Source organism: Mus caroli, chromosome 15 (assembly GCF_900094665.2).
Source record: "Mus caroli chromosome 15, CAROLI_EIJ_v1.1, whole genome shotgun sequence".
Taxonomy (NCBI): Eukaryota; Metazoa; Chordata; class Mammalia; order Rodentia; family Muridae; genus Mus; species Mus caroli.
The window spans coordinates 89,591,774-89,606,732 of NC_034584.1; the positions used below are offsets into that span (position 1 = coordinate 89,591,774).

A 14,959-nucleotide genomic window follows, 5' to 3' on the forward strand; every position below is an offset into this window, starting at 1 on the left:
AAAAAAAAAAAAAGCAAAAAACTAGCAAACACAACTGACTGTCAGCTACACACACACACTTCACTATTAAAGTATAATCTTCCCTTTCTTGCTCATCCGAAGATGCCATGTTAATATTGCACTATTAAACAGATGTTTGAAAGTCCCACAGATTTTAAAGGGAAACTCAACACTTTAAAAAAGTTCACTTTCTGTACAATATCTAAAGTCTCTCAACTCTTCCTAAAAATACAATGTTTCTTAACTGTGGGCTCCTGTAGAATAAATAAATCGCATGCTTATTCAAGAGGGAAGTGGGAGTGCATAGCCGCAGTCTGAACAAAGGAAAAGCAAACTGTAAATTAAGCCATGCAGCTTAATGCCTTGCATCTGGGGCTCGCTCATGATCTTCTTGGAACCAAAGTGCATGGGCAGCTCCAGCTGTTGGGCCCTGCCATGCGCAATTCACACAGCACACCTTAGAGTCTCCAGCAGGCTCCTCTCCATAACTGCTGCTATCCGTGGTGGTCACCCAACAGTCCTGGCATCTCTAACAGGCTGTGGTATGTCACAGGTTACACCTTTACCAGTGGCCTTCTGGCCTCTGTGAGACTCTGACCCTGCCACAGGATGCTAAGCCTGAGCTGTTCTCCAAGACCCTTCTGTCCTGGGGTCTCCGCAGCTCCTGAGGCTGTGTGTCTTCACCAGTGGCTTCTCCTGGCCTCTCTCACAGTGCCAAGTCTCAGCTGTTCTCCATGACCCCCTTGTGTTTTCATAACTGGTATCATGTAGGGGTGGTAACAGTCGGGTAAACTTACACATTACTTAATCCAGCTGCCAGCTTCAGCGGCTGACACAGCTTCCTTCTGTGTGCTGACTCGGAGGAACACTTCCAGAAGATGACCTCCCCCCCCCCCTGCCCGCGACCTGACTCTGAGGAACATTCCCAGAAGATGGCTCCAGAGATACTGGTCTCTTCTTAATCACAACTGATTTCTCAGCTCCAGCTGACCGGATGCACATACTCTTGATTTACAACAGCACTCGAATAACCCCGATTGAGTCTTTCAAGTTCTCTCTGGATCTTCACAAGCCAGGCCTCTGTCTTCTGCACTGCTCCCAGCTTTATCTTCCCAGTTCCCCCACAGCAGCTCAGTAAACTCTGTTCACTTGATGACTTTTTCACCCCCAAATTCCAAACTTTTTTTATAGACATGGCCCCCCAAAACAACACTGACAAAACCTAACCACTACACGACTAATATTTTTCTCAGTTATCACTCTGAGTGACCCTAGTATAAAGCCCCGTGGTGACTATCTGCAGCCTTGCAACCTCCTGATAGTCTGAGAGATGGCGTTCATTTGTCACCAGAGTACAGGAGATATTGTTAAACTGAGACTTGGAAGCTGGTGACCAAATGTGCAGGTCAAGGATGGTGTGGGATGGATAGGCTAGGTGGTTAAGTGACATGGGAGTGAGGTGGGGCAGGCCAGTGCTTCTGGAAGGCAGAGGATGCTGGGAAAAGTGTCGGAAGTGTGTTAGCATGGTGGCTGGTGAGGGCTGGCTTTGTGGTCACGTATCAGATACCCAAGGATCCAAGTTCCTGAGGCTTCTATCAGCTGGGCCCAGAACATTCCAGGTGTAGAAAGAATATCCCCGTCCTCCTTCTACCTCCTGAGTGCTGGGACTCCAGGTCTCTGCCACCTCACCTGCCGTGTTACTCTGTTTCTCTCTGGCCATATGTTGGCATAGTTTTTTTGCTGACACTTTTGATTGCTACTTACAATGTTATTTTATTTTTTTTTATCAACTCACATTTAATAGGGTATCCATAGAAACCCAGAAGACAAAAATTAATGTATCTTAAAGATGTATAATTCTGGAATCAGACAGATGCAAAATCCAATTAATTGTTTTACTTTTAGTTGTTGATTTGAAGTGACTGACAACCTTAAATTATTATTTATGATCTGAGGAGATAAGGAAAAATTAGGAATAAGTATGATCAGATTTTTGGAAATGCCAGCACATGCCAGGAAATGCTCCGTAGTCTTGCATTTCCATTTTTCCACATTGTTGAGTTTGCATATGCAAACTTAATTTGTATTTACATAGTATTCAATTTAAAAATAATTACTAAAATGTGGGTGTTTTGCCTGCATGCATGTTTGTATACCATGTTTGTATCAGAAGAGGGAGGGCATTGGATCCCCAGAACTTGCATGACAAATCTGAGTGTTAGGAATTGAACCAGGTGCCCTGGAAGGTCAGCCAGTACTTTTAACTGTCAAGCCATCTCACCAGCCCCTCAATTTTTTTAAACTGTCACTAGTATCTTTGTACTGCCCTGCGATATCACCAGGGAGATGGTTATCGCCATCTTGGGACAAATATGCTGATAGAAAGCAGACTCAGCAGGTAGCATGAGGACTTGAGCCCTATCAGGGGCCCTTAGTCCAGGCCCTTTGCACTTGGCTCTGTCATTGTTACTCTTTTATTCCGATGCTGGGTGTTGCAGTTGGAGCCCCGCACACGCTAGGCAAGTGCTTCTTGCTAGAGCTACACCCCCAGCTCAGGCCAGGCATTACCTGCTGTCTTATATATTTACTGTGGGTTTCGTCATTTGATGAATGAGTCAGCTAGCCTCTGCTCAGTGCCCATGCGTGTGCAGTGAGGTAGATACATTGTCTCCCATTTTAATTACCTTTATTCCAGAGCTCTACATACCAGCTACTTTGTTCCCCCCAACCCCCTGGACTTTCTGAGAGGTGGTTTTGTGTTATCTGATAGGGAATGGGTTGTCTGAGCTATAAGATGATAGATAATGGCTCTTTATTGGCTACCTTGTATCACAGTTTCAATCACTGTTGTAGTACAGGTTATATCTGTTTCGTAATCTGGGTAGTAAATTCCAGGCACTCTTTTTTAATTGGTACACAAGTAACCACATGACTGTCACTTTTTTCATGAGGCTGTCAATGTCTTTTTATTAACCCGTTAATATGGCCAAACCTCTACGCTGTTGTATTGGGTCCTTGGTATTACAGTGTTGAACAAGCCAGAATAGCTCCACCTAAAAACTTTATTACATTGACTATATTGATAAGGTTTTAAAAATATGCTTAGTTCCTTTGATTTAAACTAATTGGTAGGTATCTGGTTTACTGTTAAATTTATAAAAAGTGGGTATTTTATAAGCTTCTTTTGACCTAAACATTCAGGTTTTTTATTTTTACTCATTATAATCCAGTTGATAATATTTTTATTTATTTTATGTGTGTAAGCATTTTTGCCTCCATGTATGTGTACCATAAACATGCCTAGTGACTATGGAGGTCAGAAGTGGGTATCAGATCTCCTAGAACTATAGTTAAAGAGGGTTACAGATCACCACATGGGTACTGAGAATTGAGTATGGGTCTTCTTCAAGAACAGTCAGTGCTCTTAACTGCAGAGTCATGTCTCCAGCTCCTGGTTGACAGTATTCTTACAGTTCTCTGTAAATCTGTCTAGCCTGCAACTTACAAATGATTCTGAAGTTAGCATCAATTATGTCTTGAAAAGGGGCCTTATTCGCCTTAGGGCTTTAAACCAAGGTTTTGGCATTTGCTGTGTTTGGGTGAGCCTGATGCTCAGTTGCCCATTCACTGCGCCTCTGCACAGAACGCCATTGATGTGTCAAGACTTTGGCTTGCGCCTAGAACACTCTCTCTAGTTTGCCTTTGATAGGTGGATAATATAGACATACTCAGGACTTTTTATGTTCCAAGTTTTGAAATTAAGTGAACTGATAATAGCATTCATGGTAGTTTGCTTAATACGAAGCTTAAGGGCAGTACTGAAGGCACATTCCAAAATCTATTAAGTAATGTATTATTTTAAAGAGAGCATGTTTGCTTTTTCAAAAGTATTTTCCCCACCCATTGTTTTCATAAATTCTCAGGTTTTCACCTTAATTTTAAAACTATTTTTTTTTTTGCAAAGAAATGATTTTTTCCCTGTTTGTGTTAGGTTATCAGAAATGAGAGTTTCAAAGGCCCCCTGAGCCCCCTGAATGGAGGAAGATTAATTATTGTATTAGCATCACATATCACCTACGTCTCAGCCGTGTTAGGTCCTGGGGAAAATAGTTGAGGCTTTGTCCTGCCCACACAAAATGCCAGTAAAGCCATTTTTGTTTTTATTTACTCAGATTAAGTTTTTCTTCTGTGTTGACATTAGCTGCAACTGTGTTCATTTTCATTACGAGAACAGTGAGAGCTCTAAGCCATTCTCTACCTCTACAAACCCATTCCTCTGTCTCCGTGCCTGGGATTTAACAGAGCCCTGGGTCCTAGGTCTTGTTTCCTCTGCTATATGAATGCCTTGTTCTGAACGCCTTCTTAAGTCTGTCTGCCTGGGCAGAGGAGAAGAGAAGGAACGAAAGTGAACACATGGACCTCAGATCCATAAAAGACAAATTGTACAGGTCATACTGTAAGAATTCAGAGAAGATGGCAAACAGTCACGCCACCTGATTTATAGTGGTCTTATAAAAATACACACAGTATGATGTTTCATTAACTTTCTAAAGCACTAGACCATACATACCACGTTTGCAAGATCTTCACTATCTCTGCAGTTAATGCTGTACGAAGGTTAGGACTTTTATTCCAGGGTGTGAACCAAGCTGCACTCCGGCTGTGGGGAACCTCTCACAGCCTGGTGTACAGACAGCCGTGTGTTAGGACAGTCGTTCTCATCCTTTCTGATGCCACGACCCTTTAATACAGTTCTTCATGCTGTGGTGACCCCCAACCATAAAATTATTTTCATTGCTACTTCATTACATTAGTTTTTCTACTGATATGAGTCACAATGTAACTACCTGCTACGCAGGATATCTGATACAAGACCCCAGAGGGGTGGAGACACGAATTGAGAACCTCTTTTTTAGGACACTGTGAAGGTGGTCGCAGGAATATAGTTATTTGGGACAACTGTTCTTTGGCTGTTGAAGTATTCAACTTACTGTGACCCTACTCTCTGAACTCAACTGGTCGTATGGAAATTGCAGACCTCCTGGGCTCATCAGAGTCACTCATCTTGTCACCTTTGGGAGCTGCCTTCTCCCACCTCTGTTTCCTATTTCTTCTCTGGTACTTACGTAGAGGGTCCTCTGATGGACTCTTCAGAAGAGGTGGCCACCTGCTTGGGCTGGCTGCCATTTCTACTGGCCTTTCTCTTCAGGGTATAGGGATACTAACATGTGCGTTAAGTGTGCAAACAAAAGTATTCTGTGTGAATCAAATCTGTAATTCCAATACGGGGATTGTATTTTATTTTATTTTTAAAGAAAGGTACACATCCTAAGTAATATGGCAGAGAGGAGCTGTCTCAACTTTTGGCTGATGACTTGGCTTTGTAATGATCTTACAGTCAGTCTCTCAGGAATCTCCCTATGCAAGCTGAGGTGGTTTTTTGTTGTTGTTGTTGTTGTTTGTTTGTTTGTTTGTTTTTGTTTTTGTTTTGCACTGGAAAGAAGAAAAAAAATTTTTTTGCATCAATAGGAACCAGCGATTTCACAAATCCTTTTAATGTATTCAAGAAATCAGCTGTGTAGTGACTTTGAAAATTCATACTACTACTACAGGTAGAATTAAAGGCTGTTCCTAGCTGTTCTGTCAGGAGCATCTGAGGATGTGTGCTGCTGAGTGTAACATGTACCTCGGCTCTCTTCACATCCTTAACCTGTCGCTTTTCAGGTCGGTGGCTTCTTGAAGAGATGTGGCCCTGTTGATAAATGAGAATGTCTATTTAGACCTCTTCCAACAGTTGACGCTCTGTCAGCAAACTTCACTATTTAGTGCCTCTTTAAGGGTGTTTCTTTCTATATAATCAAAGCTACATGATTATATAAGTGATTTCTAGTATAATCTTGTTATTTGAATTTTTCTGCCCTTTTTTTTTTTTTTTTTTTTTTTTTTTTTTTTTTTTTGGTTTTTCGAGACAGGGTTTCTCTTTATAGCTCTGGCTGTCCTGGAGCTCACTTTGTAGACCAGGCTGGCCTCGAACTCAGAAATCCGTCTGCCTCTGCCTCCCGAGTGCTGGGATTAAAGGCGTGCACCACCACGCCCGGCTTTTTCTGCCTTTTTTAAGTAAACTCGAATGAACAAGGCAAGTTCTGCTGATTAGCCTCCAGCACAGAACACTTTTTCTTTTTCTTTTTTTCATTATTGGATATTTTCTTTATTTACATTTCAAATGTTTTCCCCTTTCCAGGTCTCCCCTTCAGAACCCCCCTATCCTATCCCATCCCTTCTCCCCCTGCCTTTATGAGGGTGCTCCACCCCCACTCCTATTCTCCTGGCATTCCCCTACACTGGAGCATCAAAGACCCTCAGGCCCAAGGGCCTTTCCTCCCAGTGATGTTCAACAAGGCCATCCTCTGCCGCATATGTGGCCAGTGCTATGGGTCCCTCCATGTGTATTCTTTGGTTGGTGGTCCAGTCCCCGGGAGCTCTGGAGGGTCTGTTTGGTTGACACTGTTGCCCCCTACCCACCCCCCACCACTCCGACATGGGTCTGCAAACCCCCTCAGCTCCTTCAGTCCCTTCTCCAAACACTCCTGAGCTCAGACCAATGGTTGGCTGCGAGCATCCGCCTCTGAATTTGTCAGGCTCTGGCAGAGCCTCTCAGGAGATAGCCAGGACTGACAGGAGGAGGCTCCTGTCAGCAAGCACTTCCGGGTATCCACAATAGCATCCAGGTTTGGTGACTGTATATGAGATGGCTAATGTCCACTTATCAGTGAGTACACATCATGTGTGTTCTTTTGTGACTGGGCTACCTCACTCAGGATGATATTTTCAAGTTCCGTCCATTTGCCTGTGACTATCATGGAGGTCTTTACTTCAGGCTTCTTCAAGGCTATTTGATCTAGAATCCACAGAGCGCATAGATTAGTCTGCTTCCTCGGGGTCCATCACACTGGGCTGTTCTTTCATTCATGTCAGGGTCTTAATGCCAACACAGGGGTTGACATGATAGACTGACCCACCTCCTGAACTTTTCTACTCAACCTTACACTGCAGTCACCGAATACCATGGCCAGTAGTCTCCTCTGGCTGCTGATCTTTTGACATCTGGCTCATCTATTCTGAGATTTGTATTCATAATAGATCCTGGATCCCCAAGACTTAGTCCAAGAAAAATGTAAAATAGTTCACTGATGACTTTTAATATAGACTATGTTCATATTATTCAAATGTATTCAAATGTTGATGTATTGCTATGGATTAAATTATACTATTATAAAATAGTTCACTAGTAATTTTTAATGTGGGCTATGTTTGAAATGTTAATGTATTATTATTGGTTAAATTATGTTATTATAATTAACTTCACTTGTTTGTTATTAGATGAAAGTATCTACTGGAAATTTTTACTTGGCTCCCATTAAAGTGTCTGTCAGATACTGCTCTTCAATATATTTTAAAACAGAAACTGACTCCCCTCATTTGCCTCTCCATCAGTTCCCCGAGAGACCAGCAGGATAATGACTTCCTTAGCTGCGCTACAACATTTAATTGCAGTGGAGAGGCTGGTAATTTTCCATGCTAGATGCAGCCTAGAGCATTTTGAGACCTAGCCACATGCATGAACTAGTTGCTGAAGATGTCGGTAGTCAGAGCGCTCAATCAGCTAAACCTGCAGATGGGCCTCGGACGCTGAGGTTCATCGCTCCCTTGACCTAACTTATTTACTGTTTCTTTGCAGTGCTGGAAAACTTTGACCAGACAATTGTCTGCCCCACCTTTGGATCACTGGAGAATCAGCAGGACTTCCGGACTCCAGAGTTTGTAAGTAACATATCTTAAAATTATTTGTCAGTAAGATTTTCTTTGAGAGACACATTCTATTCTTCAGTGGCTTAGTCTGCCACAGGACCCCTCAGTGACTATTGAGACTTTGGTGTCTCTTTGGCACAGGTGAACTGACCTCCAGCATCCCAGCATCCTGAGCTCTTTTGCCCCCTGTATGTGATTGCCGTCAGGAACTCATTCAATAGTAAAAGAACGAGGAGATGTTTGCAAAGCTTCCTGCTCCGTTGGCTGATTTCTGTTGCTCTTGGTTTCTGCTCTCAATAACCTTGGAAATCAGTCTTGACTGAGCACAGACGATGCTCTGACCAATGCAGTTATTCACAGTGGAGTGGCCCGTTTCTCGTTTCCGTCAGGAACCTTCAGTAATGCAACCCGAGAAGGACTAGGACTATCTTACTCGTTGTTTCTACCAAGAGGGAAACTAATGTTCTCACTGCGTCAGACATTGAAGATTAGCCATGGCTCCTACCCTCAAGGAATTAAAAATCGTATTAGATGCTACTGTGATTTTATTAGTGCCTTATTTAAAGAAAATTAAGCATGTAGGATGCCTTGCAGAATGCCTTTCAAAGCAGATTTTATATTAGTCTCCTAAAGTGCTTGTCTCTCTGGCTCACGCCTTATTAAGGCAGCAGAGACTCAGGGAAGCATGGCAGCCTTGACCGGATTTACCTGGTTTTTACCTTCCTGTGAATGACTAGTCTACCATTTGTATTGGCACGAAAATGTGTGTGTGTGTGTGTGTAAGAGAGAGAGAGAGAGAGAGAGAGAGAGAGAGAGAGAGAGAGAGAGAGAGAGTGAGTATGTGTCTCTGTATGTGTGCATGCATGCTCATGCTTACATGTGCATGTGTGTCTTTGTACCTGTGTGTATACGTGTATGCATATATCTTTTGGAGGGTTTATTTTCAAAGTGTGATGATATTACCTTCACCACTCCAGCAGTTGGGAGAGTGTGACTGCAATACTGATTCTGTGTGCCCCCCTCAGTTACACACTTAATTGTACAGAGTGTACACCATGCTGTGAACTGAGAAGGATTACACATACAACTGTACCCACAATGCAGGTTCATGTCTGAGTGGGGCTCCTGCAGTATCCTTGCACAGATGGCCTGCTTTGAAAAGCACTTGGGTCATAATACAGAGACCTGGCACTCAGTGACTCCTGTTACAGCCAGTGTGAGTGCCAGCGAAGGGGAACTGAGTGCACCCAGTAGTTCCCCATCTCGAAGGGCAGAGCAGTTTGATGCAAAGGCAGGCAGCGCTGATACAGACTCCGAGAGCCACTCGACTGTTATCCTTCCGAACGGATTCTAGTTGAAACTTTGTAAGGATCATAACTAATGTGACGAGCGGTGTGTGCAGCCAGGGGTTGGTGTGCCTGGAAACACACGTGCTTTACACCCATTCTCTGCGTGAAAATGAAAGTTTTCTCAGCAGCTTCTAGTGTACTGAGTTGCTGGTGCTTGGCTCGCCCCAGCAGCTGCTGCACGGATAGAGTGCAGTGCACATAACCCGTGCATCATCTAAAGCAGCAGCCTATGTTTCTTGACTTTCATGGTTTTTATTCCCAAAGTTAGAAGAGTGGCTAGTCTGAGATCAAACGATCACAAGCAAAGTCTAGAGTCACCAATGGCGGTTGCCTTGGAGAGACTCATTTCCACCATGGTTCTGAGGACGGAGGATCCAGAGGGGGGCTTTCCCTTGTTTTGTTTTGTTTTTTTTTTATAACCTCTGTTGGGCCTCAAGAATTTCTGCAAGTCATTTTATTAGACTATCTTGTTGATAACAATATATATGATTGCCCTGTAAGTGTACCAGACAACATATCTCTGTGTCCCTGTGTTCTGATTGCTTTTTGCCAACTTGACTGAGATCAAGACACGCCCAAAAGGAGTGAATCTCAGTTGAGGAATCAATCGCCTTCATTAGATTAGTCTCCAGCCATGTCTGTAAGGCATTTTTCTTAATTGCTAGTTGATGCAGGAGGACCATAGGCTGCTGTGTGCAGGGACCTCCCTCAGCAGGTGGGCATGAGTTGTAGAAGAAAGAGAGCCAAACAGGCCAGTCAGTTGGGCTCTGCCTCGGTTCCTGCCTTAAGTGTCCTGCCCTGACTTCCCTCGGTGAGGAACTCTTACTGAATGCATGAGCTGAGATAAACCCTTTGCTTACCAGGCTGCTTTTGATCAGCATTTTGTCAAGCAACAGAAAGCCTGGTTACTGTCTTTCTCTAATTACACATGCTTACCATGCTCAGGGAGCAATTATTTTTTAAAATATGTTTTAAAGTTTATTCTTGTAGAATTTTATATATATATGCATATATATTGTGTGTGTGTATGTATATGTGTATATATATATATAGTATATATGTATGTATGTCATATGCTTGAATACTATATGTATGTGCATATGTATGTGTATATGTATATATTAAATGTATGTGTTCATGTATGTATATATCATATGTCTGTCTGTATATATCTATATCTATATCTATATCTATATCTATATCTATATCTATATCTATATCTATATCTATATCTATATCTATGTGTGTATATATTTCATGTCAGTATATTATATGTACTATGTATATGTGTATATATGATGTATGTTTGTATGTATGTGTATATATGTGTGTATGTGTATATATTGTATGTCTGTATATTATATGTGTATATGCATGTATGATGTATGTTTGTATGTGTACATGTATATATGTATGTATATATGCATATATATATTGAATGTCTGTATATGTATGTATATATGATGTATGTTTGTATGTATGTGTTTATATCACATCCCTGTACATATTAGATGTGTGTATATATATATGTATATATATATATATATATGTATATATTATAAATTTGATCATATCCACCCTCTACTTCCCCCACCAACATCTCCCTGACAAATCACTACCATATCTCCCTCCCAACTTCATTTCTTCTTTCCCTTCACCTGTTCACTCAATCCAGTTAGTGCTTTCAGTGCATGGACAACTTACAGGGGGTAGGGCACATCCCTGAGGGAAACAGACTCCCCCTCAGCCAGCAGCCAGCAGCTAGTAGGTCCTCTGCTGGCGTGAGGACTTGGGAAGGAATTCTTTATGTTCCCAGGCCATGCCTGTTTGTGATACTCATGACACATAAGTTCTTGTGATGCCTGTAAATAGCTCCTTGTGTTTTCCTCTCAGCACCACTGTTGCCAGCACTCCTGGCCTTATAATAAACATAGCTACTTTATGCTGTCTCTGTGGTAAACAAACAGGTCACAGAAGGAGATCCCTTGAGAATAGGACACTCCAGGGAACTACAGTGTTATATTTAAGAGAAGCCTTTTATGTAGGCAAGAGGGTGTAGCACTGGGGAAGACAGAGTCCTACTGCTAGAGTCAGGTGAGCCTGGCTAATGCCAGGACATCAGGTAAGTTGATGGAAACCTGATTGTTAAATTGGGGCCGATGGTGGGACCTGGGAGTCAGAGGCTTTAATGGCAAAGCAGCATCTCAAACAGTACTGGAAAAGAGAAAGAGAGGTTGGAAAAGTCAGTTTTCTAATTTTCTTTCCATCTGGCCTTTCGGAGGATCACTTGCCACCTGCTGAATTGAATTGAAGGGAGGCAGAGCGCATGCTTGCTGGAGCCTTATTCTCAAATAGTTGAGGTTTTAGGTGGACAGAGAGAGCCATTGCTTTCTGTGTAACAGTGTATTTATCTAGTTTGCTTCACGGGGAGAATAAGGTGCTTTTCAGTGTGGTGGCTTCAGAAGATGTGTTTTAGAGCCCTGTTAGTTGGCCAGCCTTGGTCTCTGGCATCAGAAGGAATGACACAGCTCGTGTGCACTGTGCTTCTCAGGCTGAGGCAGAGTGTGCTGAGTAGATTGGCAGCCCTGTCAGCTGCCTGGAGCCTATAGGCAGTAGCAGCTCCACCTCCCTCCACTCTTCCTCCCTGCAGCTCTGTGTCTCTGCATGCCTGTCTTTGCTCTCTTGCCTACTTTGCAGATGGCAGCTATTGAGGTAGCCAGAATGCTAGACGGTTAATGGGTGATCAGAGATGCAGATGTGTTCTCAGTTATGTCAGACACACGGGAGCTGGAGACTTGTTGAAACTAGTAATAACATATCATCACTGAAAGGTGAGGCAGATGTGTGTGTGGGGGGGGTTATATGAAAAGGATGTGACTAAATACTGGTTTACAGAGACACTTGGCGATCTTGTACGGTAGGACACCATTTCAGTCCTGGTGCAGTTTTGCTTGAAAATGTAAAAATAGTTAACATTATATTATGAATGTTTTCCCAATAGTGCTGTCTTAAAAAAACAAACCTCTTGGGGCTGGAGAGATGGTTCAGCAGTTAAGAGCACTGACTGCTCTTCCAGAGGTCCTCAGTTTAATTCCTAGCAACCACATGGTGGCTCACAACCATTGTAATAGGATCCAATGCCTTCTTCTGGTGTGTCTGAAGACAGTGACAGTGCACTTACATAAAACAAATAAATCTTTAAAGAAACAAGCAAGCAACTTGCTACTGTTGGTATTGGGAGGGGTCACGGGTGCCTTGGCACTCATGTGCAGACCAGAGAACATCGTTGTGGAGGACACCTTTCTCTTCACCTTTATGTTGGGTTCTAGGGATTAAACCCCAGATGGTCAGGATTTCATGTCAGGCAGCAAGAAGCTCTGCCCATGAAGCCACCTTGCATTTTGCAGAGGACTTCTGTGCTCCTGTATATGTTCAGTGTTATCTGTTCCCTTCCACCAGTGAAGCCTGACTCTTCATGTTATAGTTGCTAAGGCAGTTAGTTCATGATCAAGAGAAACAGCCATATGAGTGATGGCTATCATTTGGAGCATGGCTGGGAATAGATGGAGAGGATTATGATTCTGGAACAGGGTGTGGGGGAAGTGGCACTGGGTACTGGGTGCCTGAGCCTCAGGTCATCCAGAAGAGGGCAGACTTAGGAGTAGAAGGCGGGGTAGACAAGATGGCTTAGTGGGTGAGGGCACCAGCCTCCAAGCCAGGTAACCTGGGTTTGATCCCCAAAACCCAGGTTGGGGGAGGAGAGAAATGATTCTCATAGGTTGTCTTTACACACTCACACACACATACCCTCACACACACACTCACTAAGTGTAAAAAGAAGACAAACCAGCCAACCCAGATGCTATTAAGAACAGGCCACAGATTTAGAACTTAGGGTTGATTCCATCCTGCTGGCAATAGAATAGAGAAATGTTCTTCTGCCTGACTCCCAGTCCTGTATCTGGTTGTGAGCTCTAAGGGCTAAATTCAAGGGCTAGTGAGTCATGTCTGGCCATGTAGACTTCACGCTTACCCCAAGTGCTAGGGAATCATGGTTGGACCTGTAGACTTCACACTCACCCCAAGTGCTGAGGAGTTTGAAGTTAGTGTCAGCAGTGGGGAGAGGTCATTGACCCAGGAACTTATGGTGGTCTGAGCACACACAGTTGAAGAAGGGGTGTGGGGGACGTTGATCTAACATCATTACAGCCGTGATCAACGTGGAATTACAGGGATGGAAGGTTAAGGGACTGCTCTGTGATCTGAGCTCCACCGTTTCACCCCTACCAGCCTTTGCAGAACTTGAAGTTCAGAGACAGGAATAATCTTACCACTTCTGATCTCGTGTCAACTTACAGTTTTTCCTTGTTGCTTAGCTTCTATCAAATCTGGAGTAAATAATAAAAGTTGGATGGGCTAAAGAATGTTACAATGGGATAAACCAGGAAGGAGAACTGAAGTTGTAGGACTTAATAACTAGATGGGGAAACAGACTCAGATGGACGAGTACTGAAGTGGAAGCTGCCTCTCTCTGTAATTAAACATCATGATACCCTCAGGAAAGTAGAGATGAAGAGTCTGTCTCCATTTAGGATCTGGAGGGAGCTGGCTCCTCTTTGAAGGGTAGTTATTGCTTGTCACATATTGAGTGAGAATGTCCCCCTATAGGCTCCTATATTTGAATATTTGATTCCCAGAGGGTGTGCCCTATTTGGAGGAGAAGGAGTGTCACTCTTCCAGTTAACTCTCTGCCTTGTGGACATCTCTCAGTGTGTAAGCTCTCAGTTACTGCTCCAGCGCTATGACTGCCTATCTGTCGCCATGCCCCTTACCACTGTGGTTAGGGACTGGAGCGCCTTCTGCAACAGTGAGCCCCAAGTTCAGTGTTTTCTTATGCGCGCTGCCTCGGTTATGATGTCTTAGCATAGAAATAGAAAGGTAACTAAGACACTGCTGTCTTCTAAGAATTATTGCTAACTCTCTGAAATTCTGATGTAATTGTCTTCAACCAGCTGAAAAATGTATGGTCCCAAGGAAGAGTTCTAAGTGTGAATTTCTTCAACAAATATTTGGCATTTATTTTAGGTACTACACTGAATATTCAGAAAAGATGGAAAGTCTGTATCTTAGGAGCTAACACTTTGGTAAGAGAGACTTAAGATACAAAGTAAATAATACAATATAAGTTATAAAATAATATAGATAGGGAAAGGTAGTAGGGATTGGATGAGAGAGAGTGTGTGTGTGTTTCAGGAGTTGTGGGCTTATAACAGTTGTAAATAGAGTATTAAAGTGTATCTTACTGAGAATTGGAAATGCCTGTGTGTGGTACTGGAGCAATCTGGAAGGATTGATGTCTAAGCAGGAGTCCTAGAAAGGGGACTGAAACGGACACGTTAGTGATGTGTTTGTGGACATGGAAGGCAGTCCACCTGGCTGTAGTAGATTGGCAGATGGGAGAATTGTTGGTCTGGGGCTTTGTAGGTCGCTGTCAAGACTCTGGTTCCTTTGTTAAGCTGGAAAGCCATTCAGAGTGAACCTTCTCTGGATGAGGAGAGGGTTCCCAGCAGAGCCCCTGACCTAAGTGGAGGATCGCTTTTCTGTGTGTCCAGAATGGACCGTGAAGAAAAAAATGCAAAAGTGGAAGACTGTCAGGCATGCCAACTGTCTGACATTGCACATGATACTGTCACCTGTGGGGTTCCTGCTCAAGAACCACACATTCCAGCTATCAGGTAGAGAGAGAGAGAGAGAGAGAGAGAGAGAGAGAGAGAGAGAGAGAGAGAGAAAGAAGAAGAAGA

The 14,959-nt window shown here is 43.2% G+C and overlaps 1 protein-coding gene across 3 annotated transcripts in view; it reads left to right on the forward strand.

The window, feature by feature from the left end:
* Ano6 (anoctamin 6) overlaps positions 1 to 14,959 on the forward strand; it is a 186,218-nt gene that overhangs the window by 66,362 nt on the left and 104,897 nt on the right. For all 3 annotated transcript variants that reach the window (XM_021183694.2, XM_021183693.1, XM_029469721.1), the window contains one exon: positions 7,739 to 7,821. In XM_021183694.2, coding sequence (XP_021039353.1) covers positions 7,739 to 7,821 — 83 coding nt within the window. The remainder of the gene's footprint in view (positions 1 to 7,738; positions 7,822 to 14,959) is intronic.